Below are 25,834 nucleotides of genomic sequence, written 5' to 3' on the forward strand. Positions count from 1 at the left end.
GCAGCCAGGCCTCTGAGGATGTCCAGGAGGGACACACAGGTGCGGGGGAAGGAGGGGCTGTGGCTCCAGCCCAGACCACCCTTCTTGCTCTGAGACAAGAGGGTGGAGGGAAAGATGGGGTGCCAGGAGGTGTCTACAGTGACCCAGGTGGGGCCGGCTGGGGCTTGGCTGGGGCGGGATGGGCTTGGCTACCCATTCTCCCTCTCACAAGCAAAGGACAGGTGTGAGAACCTACCAGGGTCAAGGTCAGGAAGCCACGCCCACCAAGGGTGACAAGGGTGCAGAGACCCTGGAGATAGCGCCAGCGGCTGGGCACAGCGCGGGCTGAGGAGTCAGGCTAACCTGACACACACACACACACACACACACACACACACACACACACACACACACACACACACACACACACACACACACACACACACACACACACACACACACGGCCTTCATGTAGCCCAGACCCTGACAACTCGAGCCTCGGGCTGTTCTCTCCAAGAATTCCGATCATTTCTCTGCTTTGCCTGTAGCTGGAAAGACAGGCACGGAGGTGGCAGATGAAGACCTGCAGAAGACTGCGTCTGGAGAGCTGGGAGGAGGGGTGCGATGGGTCGTCGATGGCTTTCGGAGCCCCCCAGATGTGCTCCAGCTGTGCCCTGCCTGCGCCCTTCCCCACCCTGGAGAGCCCAAGTATGGGAGGGGTGCTGGACCCTGTGACTTTCCCTTTAAGAACTGTCAGAGCAGGGAGGCTGGCCAAGCTGGGCTGGAGGTGGGGACAGAGGGAAGAAAGAAAAAGAGAGGCAGGAAAAAAGTTTTTGAGAGGAAAATGCAGGGCTTGTCCTTCACCCTGACGTCAGATCTCTTCCCCAACCCCCCCGCGGGCCCGGGCTGCGGAGCGGGGCTATCTGCCGCTCTTGATGGGCCTGGCCAGTCTGGGCCCAAGGCTCCCAAGAGGCAGCTAGATCCTCGTCCGAGCCTCGCTGGCTTCTGTCCCCAGGCATGAAGTGGCTCCCGCTGTGGATGCTGGCAGCTGGGGCCGCAGCGGTGGCGGGCAGCGTCCTGACCACGGTGAGTCCCTGCTGGAGGAGATGGGGGCTGGAGGGAGGGTCCTGCTCCTGTCTGGCTAGTCTGGGGGCAGGAGGGATGGGGTGGAGAAGCAGGGAGATCACCAGCCGCCTGGGGGACGGAGGGAAGAGGAGGAAGGGGCGCTGCCCCCCACACCCACCCTAGAGAGGCAAGAGTACATTTCTTCCTTCCCACCGGAGCAGCAAACCAAAGAGAGGGGACACACACGGAGGGGGTACCATGTTGGAGCTTGAGACCCCAGAGATGGCTTCATCAGAGAGGCTGTGTGACCTTAGGCTAGTCATTCCCCCTCCCTGGGCAGCAGGACATTGCAGGGGGGCTTTTGTAAGTCTGAGTTAATGTGACCGCGAGCGATCATGCCAGGAAAAGCTGGATGAGAAATATGCCAGCTTTCAACAATCTCCTCACCCTCCGGGCGGCTTCGAGTTCAGCCGCTGCCACCCTGGGCGCGCAAGTGCCCCAGGACGCTGCCTCCCAAGCAGGCTCAGACACATGGCAGGGGAGGGACGGGGCTCTGCACCTCCCCGGAGGGGGAGGGGGAGGGGGAAAGCGGGACACGTGGCAGCCGGGCACCCGCTGGACAGCGTGGGGGATGGTGAAGGTGGCAGGGTGGACAAAGGCCATGGAGCCTGAGATAGCCCACCCATGTGGCCAGATGAAAGCAAGAGCAGACTTATCCCGAGCGCTTCCTTTGGGACCCGTGCGCCCATTTGTGGATGAGAAAACTGGGGCTCGGGGCTCTGTGGCTCGCAGGTTCTAGGGCCAAAGCACACTGGCTCTGAGGTTGAGAGTGGGTGTGGCTGGCACCGCGTGGTGGGCATCTTTCTGAGTCCCTCCAGTGTGGACAATCCCGGAAACGTGTCTGGGTTTTGGTCCTTGTGTGGTGGTTGCCAGTAGTTGACGCTAAATTCCTCTTTATGAGCTCTTGGCTCCAATGACCAAAGGAAGAATGCTTGCCCCGGGGCTCACAGGGAGCAAGCAGCCACACGCGACTGGCAGGCGGGATCTGTGATGCCAAATCCTCAGCTCCCAGAGCCTTCCTAGATGGGGGTAACATCTCCTACAGCCAGAGCTGTCCTTCAAACCTGCCTGGATTACGGGCGTGCAGCTGGGGCACAGGCCTGCCAGTAGGTAGCAGGGCTTGGGAGAGCTGGGCATGGATGGAGAACAGGTTAGAGTTTCAGGATCTGCAGGCATCTGAGCTGGGGGCCCAATCACCTCCCCCAGAGAAAGGCTGGGAAGAGCAGAAACAGATCCAGCAAAGAGGAGCAGGGGTGGGGTGCGTGGCAGACATCAGGAAGAGGGAAGATCCAGGGGACAACAGGCTTCATGCAGCCCTGCCTGGGACTCAAGACAACTCGCTTGCTTTAGCACAGACTCTGCCTGGCCTTCTTTGAATTCATCGGGACAGGAAAGGAGGGCTGAGGAGGGACCGGAGGCATCTGAATGGAAAAGAAGAGAGAGGAGAAACGTCCCTATGGAAGGAGCCATACGTTAAGAATTGCCAAGAAAACTGGGGGGAAGCTGAGCTGTGAGGGAACGTTCCAGGCCATGAGTGTGTAGTGTCACGTTTCCTGGGAATGAAGAGGCTGGCGTTGGACGCACAGCCCAGGGGTCGGGGAATCACGCGCACGAAGGCCACGCCAAACACGCGCAGTCTGGAACGGAACAGTGGCAAAGGCATCTGTGGATAGGGTTTTTTGTTTTCTTTCTTTCGGTACCTGATACTTTCGCTCTACGAATGGAGCCCTACCTCCAACGCTAGGTGGTGCCTTTCAGTCTTTTTTCTTTTCTTTCTCTGGCATCTTCTGTTGAGGATCCAACCCCCCCCTTCCAGGAGCCAGGGACCATGGTGAAGGGTCCCTGGCCACCACAGTGTGCCCCACTGTGCCACGGGGCCTAGGGCACTAACTCATGGGGACAGACCACTGCTCTATTCCTAGAGTGCTCCCACTAGGCTCATGAAATCATGCACAAATTGAAGTTCAGCCTGGTGTGGTGGTGCATGCAGACCCTCTGGGTGGATGTGTGGGGGCGGAGGTCTTCTACGTGTGTGTAGGTGTGTATGCATGTATATGCGTGTGTATGTGTGTACACCAGTGTGTATGAGCCTCCTAATTAGGTGCAGAACCCATATTCTCTATGCTAAGAACCAACTGCAGAACACAGTGGGAACAGAGCTCTTTAAAAGAGAGCAAGCGGGGCTGGGAAGGTGGCTCAGTGGTAGAGTGCTTGCCTTGCATGCATGAGGCCCTGGGTTCTATTCCTCAGCACCACATAAGCAAAAAGAAAAAAAAAAGCCAGAAGTGGTGCTGTGGCTCAAGTGGTAGAGTGTTAGTCTTGAGCTGAAGAGCTGAGGGACAGCGCCCAGGCCCAGAGTTCAGGCCCCATGACCGGACCCAAAAAAATAAAAATAAAAAAAAATAAAAGAGAGCAAGCCAGCGGTTAGCTCCATAGCTCAGGGGTTAGAGCACTGGTCTTGTAAAAGAGAGCAAGCTGGGTGCTGGTGGCTCACGCCTGTAATCCTGGCTATTCAGGAGGCTGAGATCTGAGGATCGCAGAATTTCAGTCAGAAGTCAGCTGGGGTAGGAAAGTCCATAAGATTCTTATCTCCAGTTAACTAGCAACAAAGACCAGAAGTGGGGCTGTAGCTCTAGTGGTGGAGTGCTAACAGGACACTGCCAAGGCCCTCAGTGCAAGCCCAAGGACAGGCACATACAAACAAACCAGGGTCATAATCGGGTCTTCCCTTTGGTCTGACATAGCCTTAAAGCAGCCAGCTCTATAGCCTACACTTACACTTACTGCTCCGTGTAAGTCCTGTGAGACCCTCGAATCCCTGCAAGCCCAGGGTTCGTGTGCCACAGGCCCATGCCTCTGCCCCTGCTCCAGGGCATTTGACAAAAGCCTGCCTGGGCCCGCTGAGCAGGGAACCTACGCAGAGGTGCAGTGGCCTTGCTGGTCAGGAGGGGTCCGTGGCTGGCCCTGGGAGCAGCCCTGTGCATAAGGGGCAGTGCTGTGCTCACTGTGTTCCCAGTGGCCACATGGACTGAGAATGTACTCTGCACAGGAGGGGGGGAGGACGAGGAGGAGGAGGACGAGGAGGAGGAGGAGGAGGAGGAGGGAGGGGGAAGAGGAAGAGGAGGAGGGGGAGGAGAGGGAGGGGGAAGAGGAGAAGAAGGCAGGGGAAGGCCACTTTAGTTTAAACCAGCATGGCCATCCAATACCGCCCAGCCAGGGCTGCTGTAGCCTGAGGCCCTGGGTGCCCATCCCAGGGTGGGTGGCACCATCAGCAGTGCCCAAGGACTCCAGGGCCCAGGAAGGGGCAGGAGACTCGCCCAGCCTTGCCATCTTGCAGGCCTGTGCAGTGCTTTGAACAGTACTTTGAACAGATGTTGTGAAACAAAATATTGTTGACCTGTTTCATCTGTACCTGGAATTACAGAGCCCCTGTCCCGGGGAGGGGCACGGGTCACACGCAGTTCTAAACTGGCTGGAGGACTTTGTGGGAAAGCCCACCCAGCGCCCGGCAGACCCGGGACTGGCTTCCACGGCTCCAGCGCCAGCCCATGGGGTCCCAACACAGGCGGAACCCAGGCTGCAGACAGCTCGGGTTCAGCTGCTTGGGGAGGAGGGCGGGTGACCAGCTGGCTGAGGGCTGGGCTCAGGGCTGACTCCTTCCAAGGATGCCAGGATGCCAGGATGCCGAGTGCCAGCCTGCTCCTGACCTGTAGATGGGAGTCTCATGAGCAATCCAGCACCCAGGGAAGGGATGATGATGGCAGTGGAGGCGGCGGTGGAGATGGTGGGAATGGGTCATCATAGTGGTGATAGTGCAGGAGGATGGCAGGGAGGATGATGATGATGATGATGATGATGATGGGGATGATGGAGATGTGAAGGGATGGTGAGGATGCCCTTCAGCCGCCAGCCACCACTCCAGTCCCTCCCCAGGGCTGACTGCAGGAACCTCCGCCCGCCCCGGGGGGGCTCTGTGCTGCGGGGGGGCCTTCTGCACCCCCCCTTAGCCTCCCCTTCTCCTCCTCCTGCCTCCTCCCTGCCTCTCCCTTCTCCCTTCTTCCTCCTCTTCCCCGCTGCCCTTGTGCCTCCGTTTCCTCCTCCTCCCCTCCTTTGATTTCTCCTACTTCTCACTCCCGCCTCCTCCACATCTTGAGAGCAGAGGGAAATGGAGGGGTGAAGGGGGCGGGGACCAGCTCTTGGAGGAAGGAGGCCCCTCGGAATGTGGACGGTGGACATTCCAGACCTGTGATTTGATCTGGGCCTGTCCGCCTGGGTCCCCGCCCTCGGGGGTCTCTGTACACTGGGGTCCCCGCCCTCCTGAGTCCATGTATACTGGGGTCCCCCTCCTCCGGGGTCCCTCTCCTCCGGGGTCCCTCTGCTCCGGGGTCCCCGCCCTCCGGGGTCCCTGTATACTGGGGTCCCCCTCCTCCGGGTTCCCTCTCCTCCGGGGTCCCTCTGCTCCGGGGTCCCTCTGCTCCGGGGTCCCCCTCCTCCAGGGTCCCTCTCCTCCGGGGTCCCTCTCCTCCGGGGTCCCTCTGCTCCGGGGTCCCCGCCCTCCGGGGTCCCTCTCCTCCGGGGTCCCCCCATGGCCTCTGGGAGGGGCGGGGAGGAGGCTGCAGGTGCCCGCGGGAGGACGGGTGGCGGAGGGAGGACGGGAGGACCGGGGAGCGGAGGGAGGGCGGGGAGACGAGGAGACGCCTGGACGGGAAGCCGCGGCCTCGCCCGCCCCCGCCCAGGGCAGCGGCCCGGCCCCTCGGCCAGTCCCCCCTCCACCCCGGCCCCTCCGCCAGTCCCCCCTCCACCCCGGCCCCTCCGCCAGTCCCCCCCACCCCGCCCGACCCCCGCCTCCCTCCACCCGCCCGCCCTCCCCCCTCGACCCCCGCCCCTCCGCCCCCCGCCCCGACCGAGCTCGCACCCGCGGAGAGCCCCAGGCGCCGCCTCCGCGGCCCCTCCAAGCCGTCCTCCAGGCCCGGCCCGGCGCCCCGCCTTCCCGGCGGCTCCGCGGCCCTCGGCCCTCCGGCCTCCGGCCCCACGTGCCGCTCCCGCCCTCCGACGTGCCGTCCCTCGCGGTGGGCGCCCCGGGCCCGGCCCCGGCGCGGAGCGGCGCGCTGGCGGGAGGCGGGCCCGCGCGGCCACGGCGGCTCCCGCGCCCCCGCCGGGCCCCGCCCGCCCGCAAAGCTCGGAACCCACGCCCCCCCCCCCCCCCCGGCAGCCAGGGCCCCACCCCGGAGGAACGCAGGGGGTCCGGCCCGCGCGGCCCCTGCGGAGCATCCAGGCACCGCCTCCCGAAGGTGCCGGCGTGCCCAGCACCATCCTGACCTAAGGCAGGTGGAAAAGCACCCCCTCCCCACACCCCTCCCCACACCCCTCCCCCGGATACCCCAACCCCGGCACCCCCTCCCCACACCCCTCCCCACACCCCTCCCCACACCCCTCCTCACACCCCTCCCCCGAATACCTCCACCCCGGCACCCCCTCCCCACACCCCTCCCCACACCCCTCCTCACACCCCTCCCCCGGATACCCCCACCCCGGCACCCCCTCCCCACACCCCTCCCCACACCCCTCCCCACACCCCTCCTCAACCCCTCCCCCGAATACCTCCACCCCGGCACCCCCTCCCCACACCCCTCCCCACACCCCTCCCCACACCCCTCCCCACACCCTCTCCCTGACACCCCCTCCTCACACCCCCTCCCTGACACCCCCTCTCAGACACCCCCTCCCCATACCCCCTCCCTGACACCCCCTCCAAGACACCCCCTCCCGGACATCCCTCCCCACACCCCCTCCCGACATCCCCTCCGGACACCCCTTCCCTGACACCCCCTCCCCAAATTCCCTCCCCGGACACCCCCTCCCTGACACCCCATCCCCACATGCAGCCCCCCTTTGCTTTTGAGCCAGTGCTCCTTGGCACCACTGTGATTCCTGGCAGGAAGGCCAGGCCTTGCACCAAGTGACCTGAGCTCTCCAGGCGCTATCTGAGACTCAGTCTCCCAGCCTGTGATGTAGGAGCTGCTAGAGGCTGGCCGGCCCCTGAGCCCAGGGTGGCGTCCCAGGGTCCTCCTGCCGGCCTGCATCCCCTCCCAGCTCGCTCTCAGGAGAGAGAAGGCCGGCTCTGCCCCGGGCCTGAGCTGGTCCTCGGCCTGTCCAGCCCCTGGCTTCCCCAGCTCCTGCCAGGCATCTTGGTCCCAAGGAAGTATCACCCACCCACGAGGTCCCGTGGTTACTGACATGTTTGCGCTCACCTTTGAACTTCCCGGAAATGCCCATGCAGAGTTCCTGCAGGGCTGGCTCCCCCTCTGGGGTTTAATCACCTCCCTCATGCCACAAAAGTGTGGTGGAAGGGTTCGCTCATTGCCGGTCCCCTCTCTGTCCAGGGGAATCAGGATGTAGCCTTTAGGGGTCTTGTCCCAGGGTGCATCTCTTTCCCATTTCTTCCTTTTCAAGCCTCAAAGGCAAACACATTTCACTTAGTGACCGCACACCTGTTGGCTAAGCAGAATTACAGGGCAGGCAGCCCGCTAGGTGAGCGTGTACTGTGGGAGTGAGGAGGTACTGTGGATGGAACTTACAGGGGTCACTGAGTCCTTAGGGCCCACAAGCCTGGCTTGTACAAGAGTCTCTAACTCATGGACTCCTTTCAGCCCTGCTCCCTGCCCAGCCTGGACAGAGCCACAGGTCCCGCAGGCTCTGGATCCCCCATGAGAAGAACTGAAGGCAGAGATTGGAGGTGGGACCTGGGAATCTGCATTTACCAAGTTTAAACCTTGGTGCCTGGGTTCTGCTTCTGCTCCTCCCCAGCCTGCTTTATCAGGCTCTCCCAGGACAGCCGTATGCAGTGATTCATACTGAAGCTCCACAATGGAGCTAATGAGTGTAGAAACGTTGGGAAACGGATGTCAGGGTCTAACTCTGTCTGAGATGATCTGGTGGGAAGAGTGGGAGATTCATAGAGGAGGGAGGGTGTGGGCGAGGCCATGTGTCCAGAGCCTATACAGCAGGCAGAACTGGGCAGAAATGGCTGTGCCAGGACAGCCCTGGGCATCCGGGACTGTCCCCTCCTTGTGGTCTTCCACACAAACAACAGCGGCAGCGTGTGCAGAAGGTCTGGTTCCAACAGCTCTTCGTAAAATGTTGTTTTATGTGAACAGCTCCAATTTGGAAGAAGCAAGACTTTAGGAATGTTTTTCTTCCTCTCTCTGCCCCTGGACAACCCTTCCCTGGCTTTCCGGGATTTCTCCTGCTTTCCTTCTTGAGAGTTAACACAGGCTTACGGGGCCGAGGCCAGGCTTTGGTGTCTTCAAGCTCCTCACTCCCAGACCATCTGAAGTCTGTCTTCGTGTTGTATGGGTTTTGCCCACATCTCTATTGATCTATGTGTGGGGGGTTAAGGGGGCTTGAACTTGGGGCCTGGGTGCTGTTCTGTGGTGTTGTATGTTTTTTTTTTCATCAAGGCTGGCACTCTACTATTTGAGCCATAGCTCCACTTCTGGCTTTTTGATGGTTAATTGGAGATAGGAGTGTCATGGATTTTTCTACTGGGACTGGCTTTGGAACACAATCCTCAGATCTCAGCCTCCTGAGTAGCTGGGATTACAGCTGTGAGGCACAGCGCCCATCGGTTGCTTGCATTTTGAGGGCAAGGATGAGGAAGCCATGGCCTTGTTCGCCACCGAGGCCTCCAGAGGTCTCGACAATCATCCCAGTGGGGTAGGGTGACAGGGACCAGCAAGCCAATGGCTCCAAAGCATCGGGAAAATCAGAACTTGGCTTCATGGGTATGGACTACCTGTGTGACTTCACGCAAGGCACTGAACCTCCCGGAACCTCTACTTCTTCTTCACCGCTGTGAGAAACGTGGCTTAGGAGATCGTGGGTCCAAAACTCTCCCATGACAGGCATACTCCATGAACATACCTGTGCTGGTTTGTGGAGCTGGGTTTTGTCCACAGAGAGTCAGGTGGGTGATGGGTAGCTTCTGCCCTTGAGGGCCTACAGTGCAGTTGAGGAAACAAATACACACCAACTCTGTCATCCATCCCATCCGCAGATGCTTGCCACCTGCTGTGTGTGCCAGGCATTGTGATGCGGATCCGCTTGGCACCCACCAAATGAGGATTAGCTGGTGGCCTCTCAGTCTCAAAGGACACCAATGCTGGCCAAAGCAGCAGGACTTGGGCCATACACCAGACCCAGTACACTAAATCCCTTTATAACTGGCCCTGGGGTCTGGAGGATTTCCCTCCTGCCCAGCTTTGTTCAAGGTCTTTCTCCCTGCATGGCTGGGGCCTAGTGACCACTAGATGGCACCAAAAGCAAAGGTTTGACCAGAAGTGTTTCCTCCCCCCCCCCCCCCCCCCACCTCCCTGTGCAACTACTGGGCCTTCCTGTGGCTTCTAACCAGCTCCAGGCAGGAACTTGGAAAGGAGGCTTCCTGTTGGGCTCTGACCCGGGATGGAGGGAGAGGGTTAATGCTAACCCCACTGATTGGGTGCCCATGGGCTTTACCACCACATTCCAGCCCAGTGCCAAGGGTGCAGGCCCCTCCCTGGGCAAGCACAGCAGGGAGCGTGGATCTACATCTGCAGGGTGGGTGGGCTCTGAGGGGCTGTGGTGTGCCAGTTCCCAGGGCCTCACCCCACGCTGTACCCTTCACCTCCTGAGAGCAGCACGTCTCAACAGAGTGGACATGCCTGTGGTGTGGAGTCAGGAATAGATCTAAGGCCACAGAAAGACCCACATCTGACTGTCTCAGCTTTTCCACTCAGACTTAGTGTTGACAGGTTCAGGAGGTGATGTTAGGTGACACTAAATCCCTTTATAACTGGAAGTCCCTCTACTTTAGGAACATAGGCCAGGTTCTGTGTAAGCACAGAGAGAAGTGAAGCCAGAGCCTACCCTCTGGTGGGAGGCAGCAATTCCACGCAGCCCTGAGTGGGGAAGGAGGGCTGGAGGAGATGGCAGCTTTAACAGTTCCTCCACCAGAAGCCGGTCCTGACAGCTGGGAGCCTGTCACCTATAGCCAGTTGGGTGCACTCAGACTCAAGATCCCAGGGTCCTTCCCCCTGCCTATTTGCAGATCCGGGGAACTCTGTGGTTTCCATTTCCTTCCCCGGCTGGTCATTGCTCTATCTATCACATCTTCTGGAGTAAAGGCAGATTTGTTGGTTGCTGGCAGGTTAGGGTGTTGGGGAGGGGTATGAATAGGAAGAATAATGAAAGGATCACCCCAGGTATACAATGAGGATGCTTCTATGCAGGCTGGAAGTGGCTACAGAACACAGCTCCCTTCTCCGGGACCAGTGCTGGAGCTCTGGGCTTACTCCCCTGGGGCCAGGGAGCAGCCCTCCAGCTCATGAGTCTGGAGGACTCAGTAGAAGTAAAATGAAGGCCCACTGGCCTGGTCAAGGGCCCTGGGTGTGGGCTGTGCTGTAGCCATGTCACTTAGTGAACCCTGAGGCCACCTCCCCTGCTGTGGGGACCTCAAAGAACGAAGTAAACAAGTGAGACCCCATTTAAACCTAGGCCTCAGAGCTTCACCTGCAGTGGGTGTTGGACAACTGGTATACCTTCTCTGAGTGTTGGGGTCCTACCTAAGGCTCACCAATTTCATTGAGAAGAAAAGAGATGATCAGTCATAGAACAGAGAGTTAAAAACAAATCACAAAATCCTCCTGAGCACCGTGTAAACAGAAAGGTAATGGCTGTGTCCTTTGGGCTTCAAAACCCCCCAACTCAACAGCTTCACCTCTGTGTCCCCTACAGGCTCTGGCTCCAACCGCCGCGCCCATGGCCTTCACCCCAGCTCCACTGGAGGACACAACCTCACGCCCTGAATTCTGCAAGTGGCCATGTGAGTGTCCCCCGTCCCCGCCCCGCTGCCCACTGGGAGTCAGCCTAATCACTGACGGCTGTGAATGCTGCAAGATATGTGCGCAGCAGCTTGGGGACAACTGCACAGAGGCTGCTGTTTGTGACCCTCACCGAGGCCTCTACTGCGACTACAGTGTGGATCGCCCGAGGTACGCAATAGGAGTATGTGCACGTAAGTGAGCGCTCCATGCCCTCCCACAGCCCCGCGCGCCAGCCCTGACCCACGGCCTCTCTGCCTTGGCCCATGTGGCCAGGCTTCAGTTTGGCAGGGGACGCACTCCAAGTCCATGACTAGAGCCCATAGACCGGGGCCCTTCTGGGGCAAGGGTAAGGCCAGCCTGGCCGGGCCCCAGGGCCCTGCTTTGGCTCTCTTCTCAGTCCTGAAGACATTCTTCCCTGGGGAATGAGGTTCTACGAGAAAATACCTAAACTGGGTTTGCTCTTGTGGTGGTTAGGACCCTTGGATAGACGCCCGTGTTCCCTCCTGGGGTCACTGCGAGGTCACTACAGAGCTCCAGATAGTTGAGAAATGCTGCAAATTAGAATAACACGTGCGACTGAATAAATCCAACAAACCTGGAGTAATGAAAATAAGCAGCTTGCAGGTGCCGTGTCCCATAAGCCATACTCTTCCAGTCCCGATCATCATTTTTAACTTTGTAGTCCTTTCTTCTTATAGTGACCACCAGGGAGCCCTTGTCTTCTGCTATACCTTAATGGTTTGATCTGTTTGGGGTTCTCTACTAATATTCCTGTTGGTTAGCGATGACTACTGTACACCTTCCTTATCTTTCACATGCTGTTGTCCTAATTTACAATATTTACAATATTTACAATAGTGTGGCTATATAAATATTATGTACTGTAACAAGAAAGAGAGTACTTGCTTGGATTTCCTTTTCATGATGCCTTTTGTTTATTCCTAGAGATTCCAGTTGCTTTGGTTTTTCTTCACTCTTGATCTTTATATTCTTCTTCTTCTCTCCTTTCTTCCGGTGTTAGGTCATGTGTAGTTTCTCCTTTCTTTGTCCCTAACAAACACCTTTCTGAGATTTCATGACCTACTTCTATCTGGACTTGTATTTTTTTTCAGTTTGAATCACATAAGCATTACTCAAATTAAAAGTCAAAAATCCCTATCTGAGCCTCGGGTAATTAATAACACATTAATTTATTAACTTGGGGCTCATTCCTCTCTTTTATCAAAATCCGGTTCCTATTTCAGCTTTCATACATGGAATGTGCTTTTGGCTTTGGATGTAACCAGGCTTCCCTATCCTTCCAATCTTTTTCTTTTTACTGGTATGCATTATTAGCCCTGCTAAACAATGTGGTCAAAGAGAATATACCTCTCACAGAAGCATTTGCCATGCTAAAAATGTTATTCCTGATCCTCGGTGCAGACTTGTTGAGTGAAGTCCTCAAAATGGGTTGGGATGAGAATGTTTCTCTGCATAGTAAAGCTCGAGATGGTTATGTGTCCACAGCCAACTGTTTCCCTCTTTCCTATATCCTGGGTGGAAGACCTGGACCAGCCTCTCTGTGCTAGACATGGCCCCAGCCTCTTTTCCTCTTTGACTACTGTGTTCAAGGTCATTCACTGTGATGCTCCTAGTCTATAAAGCTGTACTGGGATCTTATCATGTGCAGGCCTTGTACCTTTTCAGACATGTTCTGATGTGTCTAGAGTCAGCCCTCCCTGCTTGCCATCTCCACTTCTCCATACCCCCACCACTTACGGGTTTTCTTCTCTGGTCCTGCCTTCATTCACTACAACCTTCTAGCCCCTTGCTACCAAGAATCTCCATGTATTTCCTGTCCACTCCAAAGACAAACAAGCCAACAAAACAAACCCGTCGGCTCAGTATTTCAACAGGCTTTTATATTTCCCAAGGGTACCCCGGTCAGATAGGCTTGCGGACACTGGACTAAATAAAGTGGGTATTGCAGAACCTCTCGTGTCCATTGCCAAATTCCCAAATGAGCTGCCATAAGAGGCCTTTTCATTCCGAACTCATCTGAACACTGAACTCTCTCATTCGGATACGTCCTTCCCTACCTGCCTTCCATCGCATGCAATGCACACATACACACACAACTCACTAGCTACCTACTGAACATGCTTCCATGCTGTGCGAGTGTGTGAGACCCTAATGCAAGAAGGAAGAGACATCAGGGTCTGAATGAACAGAGAAAAGACTACCCCTGGAGCAGTCAGAAAAGAATAGTTCCTCTAACAGCCAGCCTCTGTGCACAGGGCAGCTCGGGCATGAGCGAAGTTGTCCTTTGGAGATTTGCATGTAGGAAGCGCACAACAGGGCAGGTGATGAAAGTGAGTAATTCCAGCACTGGCAGGGATGACGGGAAGCTGGTAAATGCGGGCCTTGGCTCCCAGATGTTGCCCTTCTGGCACACTGTGGCCCGGAGAAGAATGAACTGGTCTTGTCCAGTCTGCTCAGTTTTGAAGAGAATCCAGAAATCCAGGCTTGTGGTGATTTGTAAATGTTGGCAATGCATTAAAAAGAAAAAAACCAAAACATTTTTTAAAGAAACATTCTGTGGGCCAAACTGAATGCTTCATGGGTAGAATGTGGCCCTGTCTTCGACTGTGTGGCTATTTCAGTTGCACAAACACGACGATTCAAGTGGCCAGGTCAGAGCTGAGGGCAGAATGGTTGGGTAGGAACACTGTGACAGTTCCAGGCAGATGGACTTGGCGTTTCTAGATCCTGGCTCTGCCTCTTGCTAGCTATGTGACTGAGAACACAGCGCTTAAAGATCTTGCTGCAAAACCAGTCTTTTATGGAGTTGAGGAAGGGAATAAAAATAAAAAGTAAAAATAAAACAAAACAAAGACCCAAGTGAGTACCGCCCTTGTGTCTTTTGATTTCCCTTGTTCAAACTTCGCCTAGCCGACATCACCCCAGCCCTGTTCTCAGCCATGCTGAGGGGGGAGAGCAGGCCCCAGCCGGGCTCAGTAACCTCCTCCCCCCGCCCCTGGCTGGGAGGGAGGGAATCCTAACTGCAGTCTTTGCAGCCAGAGCGGGCTCCCAGCACAGTCTCCAAGCGGAGCTGTGACTTCAGCGACTTCCTCTTCAGTCTCAGCTTGCTCCTGGAGGACCATGGAACACACAATGCTGTTCTTTCTGGTGGGGGCTGGGGGCGGTGCTGACTGTCACCTATGGGAATGTGGTAGAGATTTCCTCACCAGCCCCTCCATCTGCCCAGTGATGTTTTCATGTGGTGAGCCGGGGTGAGTGGTCCCCGGGGGATGGAGCTGCCTGCCTGCCTACTGTCCCTCTCCCCTGGGGAATGGGGCTTCCTGGGCTGCACTGAGCCTTTCAGTCAAGCTCGATAGAAGCTGGCCGGCCTCATCATCTCTCTAGGAACGAATCCTCTCATTAGGTATAAAGAGATCGACAGAGGAAGGATCCCCAAGTCTCCTGATGGGGTGGTCCATAACCATCACACACCTGTCACTCTCTGGCCAGTGAGGGGCAGGCTCATGCCCCATGTCCTTACCCACAGATCCAGGGATACTGGGGCACCTTCTAGGCACCGTGTTACCCCACCTTGGCTGTAAGCTGCACTTACATGGGATCAGTCTCTAAGGAATTCCGAGTGTGGACAAAGCAGCAGCACACAAGGCCAGGTCTACTCCCTGGCCTGCCGCACGGGCTGGGTGTCAGGATCTTCGGAGCTGCTCACCTGCTCCGCTGACAGCTGGTGAGCAGCCGGTGAGGGAATCGCTGTGCGGAGGGCCCCGGGCCTCAGTGCTGGCTTCCCCTCGGTCTCCTCACTCTGGGCAGAGTGAGTGTGGGCTGCCTCCTCCTGTTCCCTCTCCACCAACACCAGCACACTGACCACGGACTGTCACGCGTATGGCTTCACGCCCACATTGACTCAAATGCACTGACACATTCACACTCTGTGCACTCACACTGACACACACGCATACACTCACACACACGGATTCACTCACACAGTGACAGGACGCACTGACACAGTGCCAAGCTGTGTGGCTCAACTCTTGCGTCCACTTCTTCCTTCATCCTTCCTTCTTCCACTGGTGTTCGGTAGGAGGAAGTGGGGGGTGTGGGCTGGAACCCCCGGGGCGCAGCCCCTCTCAGCTCCATCACTCACTAGCTTTGTTATCATGAGCAACTGAACCAGTCCACACCTTTCCTGTCTGCGGAATGAAGATGAATATCTCCCAGTTTAGTCGGCGGGAGGCCGGCCGGAGGTTATGGACGTGGACCGTGGCGTGTGGCGCCAGGTGGGGTGCTCCGTGCATGCTTGTGTGTCACCTTCCCATGCCACCTTCCTGGATAACCACGCCCCAGGAAACCAGCAGCCCCAGTCTGCGCCCCACGGTGACCTGCTCAGACATGCAGCTTTGCCTCCCTGAGATTCGGTTTTGCTCTATGTGCCTGTGGTTCCTTATAGGACAAAATAATGCAGCGAGCACAACACAAAGACCCCAGGGCCGAGCCAGCCAGCCTTCACTGCCCCTGATGCCAGGATGCATTATTAGCACCGCCACCTCCCGCCAGGCTGGTGGACTGGAGACAGCACAGAGAGAGCAGATTCCACTCTTCCCTCTTGCAGTGGCCCTAGGCCCCTCCACCTGCACATCCAGCTGTCCCCAGATTAAAGGTGGCCTCTGGCTCAGTCACCTCTATACCGTTCCTGGATCCCCAGCCTGCATAGCCAGCACCTCACAGACTCTCCAAGACCCTCTAGCACTTCCATTTCAATCCCACATCCCTCACCACTGGCTCCTCCAAAGAAGACAGATCACTGGACTCAGGGGAAAGCTGGGTGTCCTTCTGGACCACCGCTCATCCCCCGCCCCACCCTCCACCAGCAGGTCCTGTCAGCTTTCCTTCCAAATGTGCCCAGGATCCTGCCCGGGTGTGAGCTGGCAACCGCTCCTGCCCAAGTTAAGGCAGCCTCTCACTCTGCCCGTTGCCCACGCAGCTGCCCATGGGCCCTGTCTGCCTCTGGCTGCCTGGGCATGGTGCCTGGGCAGAGGAAGTCTGGCCTGGAACGCATGCGCTCCCTGACCCACCGCCCGCTGTGTTTGCAGAGGTGGTCGGCGTGGGCTGCATCCTCAATGGCGTGCGCTACACCAACGGAGAGTCCTTCCAGCCCAGCTGCAGGTTCAACTGCACGTGCATGGACGGCGCGGTGGGCTGCACGCCGCGGTGCCTCCGTGTGCGGCCCCCGCGCCTCTGGTGCCGCCAGCCCCGGCGTGTGAGCGTGCCCGGCCAGTGCTGCGAGCAGTGGGTGTGTGAGGACGACTCCAGGAGGCCGCGCCAGACCGCCCTGCTGGACACCAGCGCCTTCGGTAGGTGCGCTGGGCCCTGGGAGGACGCAGGCCCCGAGTCACACCACCCGTGCACCATGCTGTGGGGGGGGGTGTCACACTACCCGTACACCACGCTGCGGGGGGACCCATCCACCCATCTGTGCAGTGGAAATTCCACCATCAGCCCGTCTCCTTAGTGGTGCTCCGGCATGAAAGCAGGCAGAGCCTTGTGAAGAGCAAAGCCTCCCTGCCAACTCCATTGTTATCCTAGTGTGAGCAGAAGGGAGATGAGTGCAGCTGGTACAGGGTAGGAGTGGGAGGAGGTGACACTAACCAAGACTCCTGATGTCTCCTCTACTGTAGAGGATGAGGAGCAAGTGAGGCTTCGCCAGGAGGGTCTAAAATAAGGAGGCCCTGGAAAAAAAGGAAAGGGACAGGCCTGTTGGTTTCACATTGCTGGAGGGAACATAGCCCAGTGCTAGCAGATACCTGTGTATCACATAGGTGGATGAATGGATAAATAGATATATGGGCGGCTGGATAGTAGATAATAAATGGATGGAGGATGGGTGGATAGATGGGTGGATGGGATGAATGGATGAAAGATGGATGGATAGATGGGTGGAATGGATGGATGATGGATGGATGATATGTATATGGATGGATGATGGATTGATGGGTGGATGGATGGATGGTTGATGGATAGGTGAATGGTGGATAGATGGGTGGGTGATGGATAGATGGATGGGTGATGGATAGATGGATGGATGGGTGGATGGGTGGAATGGATGGATGATAGGTGGATGGATGGATGGATGATGGATTGATGGGTGGATGGATGGTGGATGGGTGATAGATGGATGAATGGTGAATGGGTGGATGGATGGTGGATGGGTGATAGATGGATGAATGGTGAATGGATGGATGGATGGATGGATGGATGGATGGACTATGAGGATCTGAATTAGAGCAGCGAGCACAGAGGTAATGAAGACCTGAAAAATGGAGGAGGTGTTTCTTAAGTCAGCTTGAAGCTGCATGGGGTGAAGGAGAGAAGACAGAGGGAAGAGGTGAGGGGGAGGGGAAGGGTGCAGGGGAGCACCAGGGGCATTTGCTGCAGTGGGAGTCAGGGGTGAGGACGTCTCTTCCCCGCAGGGGACCTGGAGGAAAGGGGTGGCCTCGGGGTTAGTGATGCCAAGTGTCCCGCATCTCATAAACCATGAGGAGTGTGTGAGATGATTCGGGGCTGTGCAGAGGACGCCTCTCAGCCTCAACACCGGCTGCGGTTTGGACTGGTGGGGTTCCCTGGGGGAGGGCTGTCCTGAGCAGCGGAGGAAGTGCACCAGCATCTCCCCTTCTGCCCACTCGATGCAGTAACACTGGCCCAAGTTATGAGCACCCCCAAGCACCCCCAGACAGGGCCAGATGAACCCTGAGAGACACAGCAGCCCAGGTGGAGAAGCCATCTGGTCTCAGGGGGAGGAGGTAGTAGGCCAGCTTCCCCACCCCAGCCCCCTTCAGCAAGGCCACACAAGGGTCACTGGGCGGGGGGCTGGGAGGAGGGAGGAGGCTGTCTGTGCCTTGTGTGTGGCCCAGTGACCCCATTCTCACTGAACACAAGCACAGCTCCTGCAGTAGAGGAAGTGACCCAGAAACCAAAGCCCTTTCACCACCCTCGGTAAATCCCCTGCAGCCTGCTCATCCCCTGCAGCCTGCCTCCTCAGCTGGCAGCCTGCCCAGCCCAGCCCGGCCCTCCTCTGTCCGTCCGTGGCTGTGCTGCCTCTCTCCCTTGTGTGTGGGAACCCCTCGATCTCAGGTGCTATATTCATTCACCAGCATCCCTACGCTCCCACGGGCGCCAGAGGCTGAGGACAGAGCCCTGATCGCCCTTCTGTCTCTTTGGACCCTGACCCTAGTTAGGTTCTTCTTTTCCTCTTCTCTCTAGTGTCTCTTTCCCTTCTTCCCTTTTCCTATTTACTAATTCCTTTTCACTAATTCCTTTTCTCTAGCCTTGTTATACTCCCTCTCTCTCCACTCCCCCCCCCCTCTCTCTCCATTTTCCCCTTTCTCTGTTCCTCCCTCTCTTTTTCCATCTCTCTTCATCTTTCTACCCCCTTCCTGCCCTGCCCCTCCACACTTCCTGTTTCTGTGAGCTGGAATTTCTCAGGTGCCTGTGTCCTGTCTTGCCCCCAGGGAGTCCTCTGACTTATCTGACTTCTGTTTTCCTGGGTCTCTAGCTCTCCACCCTCCACCTCTCAACCCATGGCCCAGAACCCACCCAACTGCTGAAGCTGCGGAAAAGCTGCTGGCTGCTCCGGCTGACAGTCGATAGGCAGAGACGGTCCCAGGGATGGGGCTCACTGAGGGACAGGGGCCGCGGGAGCGCATTCCTGTGTGTGATGCCCTCCCTCCCCAGCCCAGCACTGGGATTCAGCTGCAATCAGTCCCACTGACGCCCCCAGCCAGAGCAGAAACCCAGACAGGGGCGTGAGCACATTGGATGTTACACAGCTCAAAAGCAACAGTGCGGAGCTGAGCTCAGGCGGCTCGGTGTGGAAGCCTTCACGTTCTCCTTCACGTTCTCCCCTCAGCATGGCTGGCAGGCAATGTTAGGGGCTGTGAGGCTACTCACCATTGGCTAGCCATAAATACACAGTACCCTCTCCTTCTAGCACCAGGCTGAATGCTTGGATAAATGCAGAGTTGACAACCCCCTACAGCACATGCTATTGTCCCATGAGGAGGCGGAAGGTCAGATGAGGTTCCTAAGGCTACACAGCTTGTAGATGGCAGACAAGGACTTGAACTTGGGTCTACTTGTCTCTAAAGATGATTTTTCCGTCCGTACATTCATGCTTCCTGTCAATCATAAAACTATGAAGACCAGACAAAAGCCTTCCTTCCCTGGGTACGCAGGCCGGTGAGGAGCCAGTTCTAGGGCTGTCTTTGTCTCTATCTCCCTGTCTGTCTCTCTGAGTCTTAGGGACCTAAACGCCTTCCTGTGTTGATGGTGCAGGCTGAGGCCTGGTGGGGACTGGAGACTCATGGGAACTCTGGTGTTCATCTGCAGCTGCTGCAGGCGAGGTGGAGCCCTGGCACAGGAACTGCATCGCCTACACCAGCCCTTGGAGCCCCTGCTCCACCACCTGTGGGCTGGGCATCTCCACTCGGGTCTCCAATGTCAATGCGCGGTGCTGGCCGGAGCAGGAGAGCCGCCTCTGCAACCTGCGGCCGTGCGAGGTGGACATCCGCGCCTTCATCAAGGTGGGTGCCGGCAGAGGCGGGCCTCACAGGCCCGGCAAGCAGAGAAGGCCAGCTTCCGGCTGGTGTCCGAGCTTCCCACCAGGGCCCTTGTGGCAGGTGTGGGTAGAGTGACCTGCTGCGGCGGTGCTTTGGGGTGACCCGGGTCACAGATGGTGCTTTGTGAGCTTCACTCCCTGATGCTTTTGCAGTCACCATCCCCAGCAGCAACAAGCAGCCCCCCAAACCAAAGCACACTAAACAAAGCTCACACCTGTTTGCAGTTGGGAAGCAGGATGGGTCTTGGGCTCTCTAATGAGAGGTTGCCCAGGTGACCAGCTGGTCCAGCATCCCACACTGCTCTTCGGACGTCTGCCTTGCCCTCTGTTCTAGGACAGTTTTTCTGCCCAGTTTTGTTTTGGTGATTGTGGGGCCCTGTGGGCTCCCCTCTCCTGTAATCTCTAAGCCCCACAGAGCTGGTGCAGCTCTGCCCACATCTCCAGCATGGTCCTGGGGCATGGCAGACTCCAAGAACCACAGGGGCAAAGCACAGTGTACCAGGCACAGAATTGTACCAGAGAGACAGAAAAGGCCATGTGCCTCCGTCACCCCATGGAAGAAGGATGGAGAGACACTGACTTAATGTCAAGCCCAGCAAAGGCATTATGTGATAAGAATATTGAGAGCAAGGTTGCGATGTGTGTGTGTAGGAGTGTGTGTCTGTGTGTGAATCATGCCCCTGATTGTGAAGCCCCAGGCCAGCTCAGCCACTAGCTACACTGTGGGTAGAGGTAGAGTTTGATTGGCTGAAAGAGCTCTTAACTTCACATACCAGAGAGATCAAGATGCACATATATACATAAGCAAGGCGAAAGACCAGGAGGGGAGGGAGGCTGAGTAGTATGAGAAAGAATTGAGCACAGTAAGGCCTCCCTACCCTGTGTCATGCAGTCTACCACCTGAGGGATGAGGCTGGGTCTCCCTGGACTGGCTAGTGTCTATCTCTGCTTGGAGAAGCTGTGATGCAGAGGGGACGGACCGAGGGCTTGGAGGGCTGGGTTGTATATTCTGTGTACATTCTCTTGTTTCCTGCAGGCAGGGAAGAAGTGTCTAGCTGTGTACCAGCCAGAGGAGCCCATGAACTTCACTCTGGCAGGCTGTGTCAGTGCACGCTCCTACCGACCTAAGTACTGTGGAGTCTGCGTGGATAATAGGTGTTGTATCCCATACAAATCCAAGACGATCGAGGTTTCCTTCCAGTGTCCCGAGGGGCCCGGCTTCTCCCGACAGGTCCTGTGGATTAATGCTTGCTTCTGTAACCTGAGCTGTAGGAATCCCAATGATATCTTCGCAGACTTGGAACCCTACCCTGACATCTCAGAAATTGCCAATTAGGCAGGTACGACTCAAAGGGTTTGGGGGCCTGCCTCAAATGATTATAAAGCAGCCAGCCCTCGGTGGCCAATAACTTCACAAGGGAACATTCTTTGAATATTCTCTACTCCTAATCAGCCTGATCCAAATTCACAGCCTCCTTTCCTGTCTTCAACTGCTCAGACGAGCCTAGATGGTGCTGCTCAGGCTGAAAACCGCAGGTCCCCTCCTTGGTTGCTTTCTGCACCAGGCCAAAGAAAATGTCTGTCTCTCCCTACTCTGGACAAGACCCAAGCCTGATCCAACCTGCTCAAGTCATTGGAAGTCCTCGTGTCGCAAGGAATGCAAGAGGCCGGAGATCTAGGATCCCCAGTTTCCTCTTTAGATACCAAACTAGAAGACCTTTGGGATCCATTCAGAAGGACGGACAGAATTGGGGACCCTAGAAGAATCTATTATTTGGACTCTCTCATACGGGGCTCTAAAGGCCAGTTCTGCTCTTAGCACACCAACATTTGTAGCTATGACTCCAAAGATAAGCACACTGCAAGAACACCAGATGTTTGCCAAGGAAGTAAATGGTTGTTTCTGATTTTTAATGGAAAGGGGGATTTCTCTGATCTGAGCCTTGTCAAGTTCAAATTTCTCTTTCCCCACGAAACTGTGAAGGGTCCAAAGTGGGTTCATCCCATCCTGAAATGATTTGATCAAACTCCCATTGTTATTCATGGGAAAGTCCCCAGACAATCCAGATAGGGTACAGTCAGCTCATTTCAGCAGCAGCGAATGACCAGAGCACTCAATGCTGTTGACGATGGGCTGTCCTTGAGAAGCTGGCCAGGGTCCCCTGGCCCAGGGTCTTCCTTACATCTTAATTGTCTCTCTGCCTAGGGCTTGTGGAAGTGGGTGAGGCCCTCAGGACAATCTCTCTGCCCTCTAAATGGTGTCCTAGATACCCTGTGAAGTCCAAACCAGATCTACCAGGCTGGGTATGGATCAAATTGAAATCTGATTCACCCTTCATCAGTCTGGATGTTCGCCGGGGCTCAAGTTTATAAAACACAAAGGTCTCTGAGCTCTGGACACATCACTGTCTGCTGCCATGACCTATGTCATAGCTTTAGGGACTACAGATCAACACAACTTAATTTTCTGATGTGAGGCAGAGGTTGACCAGATGTTTAGAAATATAAATAAATGTATTTCATAGAATTTAAAAACCAAAGAGGGGTTGGGAGGAACAGAAGATTGTTACATGCGGAAATGGGGCTATTATTTATTTTGTTAGTAGAAAACACCATTTACTGTCACATTGTTTTCATTTAGTACTTCTGATGTCCTCTACACATTGTTCTCAGTGTTTTACATGTACTTGCTCCTTGAATCTTCATGGTAATATTAGGGAGTTTCCTTTGCTATCTCTGTACTTATAAATGTGAAATAGAACCTTAGAAAGATAAAGAAAGGTAAAGAAACAGTATGGGCCACTCACATCTGCATGGTCTAGCTTCCTAATCTCCTGCTTCTCCTGCTTCTGAATATGTCAGGATAGAAAACATATTGCAGTAAGCAACTTCTTGCTCTTATTATTGTCTAGCTTCTTTTCAAGTGAGTATCTGACTTGCTGATAATTGAGGTACCTAAGCCTACAAAACATGTTGCTTAGAGAAAAATCCTTGTATCCCCTATAGACCATCTCTCCTGCAAATGAGAAGCAGCTCACAACACATTTGCCCAACTCTGCAAATTGGTGGATCTAAAGATGGCTGCGTGCAGAGGCGGAGAAGGACTGTACCAATGTGACTTCACATGGGTACAGCCTTGCGTGAAGCACACAAGGGTGAATCAAACAAATTGTGTAGACTCCTGCTTTGATTTAGAAGTGCTTCCCATCGGTTTAGAAGTGCTCTTCTCCCAGTTGGGTGAAAAAATCTATTTTTTTTATATCAGGGAAAACCTTATGTTGAGTGCTATAGGAAGAGACTTAATATTTCAAAGGAATGGATGTGTAAGAATTTTCATGTAAAGAGAACTTACTCCATGATGAAACCCTTTACTGAGTTTGTGTGGCTCACATTAGAAACACTAACATTAACATTTAAGCCCATAGGAAATTCAGCAGAAACTCTAATGTATCCTGATTTTGGAAACTGAGGCTAGCTTCCACTATCATCAGAAGACTGGTTGGAGGAGGGGAGACTGTCCTGGGGAGGGATAGCTTGGGGTGGCCAGTGGGACTGGGCTGCTACCTTTTGAGAATCAGACATAGCCTGCTGGGGGCAGATTGCAGAGAGAATGCTTCCACTGATGAGTTAAAGCCTAAGGCAGGAGTTGTGCCCAAGGTAATGGAGTTCCTTTTGACAGACAGAATAGTCCTGCAATGGTGTGGTCTGATCCAAGAAAAATCAAGAGTAATAATTATAATGAAAGTGTTCATTTACTGAACATCCAACTGGTGCTCAAACCTTACATTATCTTCTCAGTTATCTCTATACTTAGGTGTACACTTCTCTTCCTCATTTTATATAGAGAAACTCAGAGACAAAGAGGCTAAGGAGTTGGAGTTCAAACCCAAGCTTGTTCTGTGGTACCTTGCTTTGGGAGGCGGGGAGAGAAGGGGAGACTTCTCAGAGCAGACCCTGGATGTCCTTTGGGAGATTCACATTGGCAAGGATTCAGACTGATCCAATAGGTCTTCCCCTGGTCTCCTGTAACCTTACGCTCTAGGATGATGGGAAGGCACAATGACTTAACCTTCAATGAAGGTTCAGTAGCTAGACCAAGTGTCTCAGGTGTTCTGGGAGAACCAAACCATTGGTTCTTGCTGGAGCCATCATAGCTGTCTGGCAGGGCCTCTAACATGCCACTCTCACCAGAAGACGGCTGCGGGTCTATGCTGCCCTGTCTCCTTGCTCCTCATAGTCGGCTCATGACATCGCCATTGCTCTAGTTGAGTGGTGCGCTGGCTGAGTCTCACAGGTAAATAATTTAAGGTCTTCCCAACCAGAAAACGAAAGACCAGGATTCCAAACCCAGGATGAGCCGATACCCGAGCCATCTTTTTTTCACACTCAGCCAGTTAGCCTGCCTTCAAATCACAAGAACAACTCTTCCAGGAGGTGCTTTATTGAACAGAGGTCAATACGTTGATGGAAGAAGACTCAGAGGTTGATAAGAGAAAGTAGTTCTGAAGGATAGCCTTGCCCCCAATCTCCTTAAATCATACTGTGTATGTAGAACAACTGTGGAGAAGCAGTGTAGCCCAGCTTTCATGTCGAATCACATCATTGCTTTATAAAGACACAAAGCAACCATGATGATGATAGGCCATGATGATGGTAGGGGTCGCTCATGATTGGAAGGGCCGACTGTATTCTTGCACATGTATGTGTGTATATATGTATGTATGTATCTAGTTTTGAAACTGTGATTTCATATTTAAATATGCCTACTGCCATTTTTGTAAGTGAATAAACAATACATGTGAGAAAGTGCCTTAGAATTTCCCAGGAGAGGCATAATCACTGTTGGTCAATCTGTCATGTTTTATCATTTGTGTAGCGTGGAACGTGTTTGCTCAACGTGGCAAGTTCTCGTGACACCAATTCTTTGTTTATGGCTTTTCTCCTTAAAGCGATAAATAAATCATCAGCAAAGTTCACTCACTGGATTTTGGATTTTTCTCTTGTATTCGGTTGTTGTGAGGCATTCCATCACAGTGCAAAGTTTGGAAATTAGGTCCCAGATAGCTTATACATAAACCTAAATGTAGCTTAGAGACATTCATTCTGAGAAGACCAGAGTCGTCCATGGAGTCTGGCTAAAATACAATCATTCATCTCAAATGGAATCTCAGGCATTCATTCATTCATTCACTTACTCATTACCAAATACTACTCAGTATCCCTAATTGGACTGTGAGTACTTCAAGGTTCTGGGGGCCAGATCTGCACAGCACAGAGCCTGGCACATGACAAGAGGCTGAGGAGCCAGAGCTGGGTGGCTGGGCGGAGAATCTGTTACCATCTATCTTTGAGCCAAGTAGAGCCTGGAGAGGTATAAGGAAAGCAGCCAAATGTGCTGAAAACAGACCTAGACTGTGAGCCTCCTGTTCATCCCACTATAGCTAGGATGACAGGTGTGTGCTAGTATGCCCATCTTTTTCTGTTGAGGTAGAGTCTTAGGAAATTTTGCACAGGCTGGCCTTGAACCATGATCTTCCTACTCTGGGCCTCCTTCGTAGCTAGGATGACAGGTGTGAGCCCCTGGGACCCAGCTTATTTTAGTGTTTGTGTTTTGTGCTGTAACTTGAGTTGCAACCCAGCATCTTTAAGGCTGGAAGGGCAGATCTGCCTTTTTCTGCATAGCACAGAGTGTATGTATGTTTAGCTGTATACGCTGACATACAGATGTTTGCCTGTCTCTTTTGATCCTTTCTGGCCAAGCTGTTCTCATCCCTTCACCCCAAAACTTTTATGATAATCCAATTCAAGCCACCATGAGACTCAATTCCAACCAAAATAATAATTGTCATAGGAATCACTTCCAAGAGCACCGCTATCTTCCAGTGCCATTGTTCCAAAACTGCAAGTTGAATTGTGATGTCCCAGCGGTGTCTCAGGTTGAGATAAATGTGTAGATTTGGGGAGGGAAATTCACAAGGGAATCAAGTGATTGATGTTTTAAGAAAATAGGATTAGGGAAATGTTTGGAGAATCTTATTATGAAGCATATAGCGCTTGCTGCATCGTGGCATACACCTGTAGTTCCAGTTACTGGAGGAGATTGCTTGAGCCTGGAGGTGTGAAGCCAGCCTGAACAAAAAAGAGAGACTCTATCTTGAGATGTCAGCATCCTCCATCACCTCACTGAGAAAATAGAAATGTGAAGACTTGCCTTTGTATTCAGAAATCCAAGCTCTAGCTG

At 54.6% G+C, this 25,834-nt stretch overlaps 1 protein-coding gene across 2 annotated transcripts; it reads left to right on the forward strand.

Moving 5' to 3' along the window:
* The first annotated feature begins 814 nt into the window (after positions 1–814).
* On the forward strand, positions 815–24,569 carry Ccn4 (cellular communication network factor 4). 2 transcript variants are annotated; one of them, XM_069991445.1, is made up of 6 exons: positions 815–1,065; positions 10,876–11,155; positions 16,073–16,333; positions 19,365–19,558; positions 20,630–20,933; positions 21,065–24,569. In XM_069991445.1, exons 1-5 carry the CDS (start codon positions 997–999, stop codon positions 20,927–20,929), a joined length of 1,104 nt encoding a protein of 367 aa, XP_069847546.1. In that variant the 5' UTR covers positions 815–996; the 3' UTR covers positions 20,930–20,933; positions 21,065–24,569. The 2 variants fall into 2 exon arrangements, with proteins under 2 accessions (XP_069847546.1, XP_069847545.1); XM_069991444.1 differs by having other exon boundaries at positions 20,630–24,569.
* Positions 24,570–25,834: the final 1,265 nt, after the last annotated feature.

This window comes from Dipodomys merriami, unplaced genomic scaffold (assembly GCF_024711535.1).
Source record: "Dipodomys merriami isolate MVZ:Mamm:240054 unplaced genomic scaffold, mDipMer1.0.p SCAF_4, whole genome shotgun sequence".
Lineage (NCBI taxonomy): Eukaryota > Metazoa > Chordata > Mammalia > Rodentia > Heteromyidae > Dipodomys > Dipodomys merriami.

Bases quoted from the DNA above. Each gene is read 5' to 3' on its own strand.
- Ccn4 (XM_069991444.1), top strand. From the start codon at position 997: ATGAAGTGGCTCCCGCTGTGGATGCTGGCAGCTGGGGCCGCAGCGGTG. The intron at 1,066-10,875 runs GTGAGTCCCTGC...TGTCCCCTACAG, and splicing joins CGGGCAGCGTCCTGACCACG to GCTCTGGCTCCAACCGCCGC. The intron at 16,334-19,364 runs GTAGGTGCGCTG...GTTCATCTGCAG, and splicing joins GCTGGACACCAGCGCCTTCG to CTGCTGCAGGCGAGGTGGAG.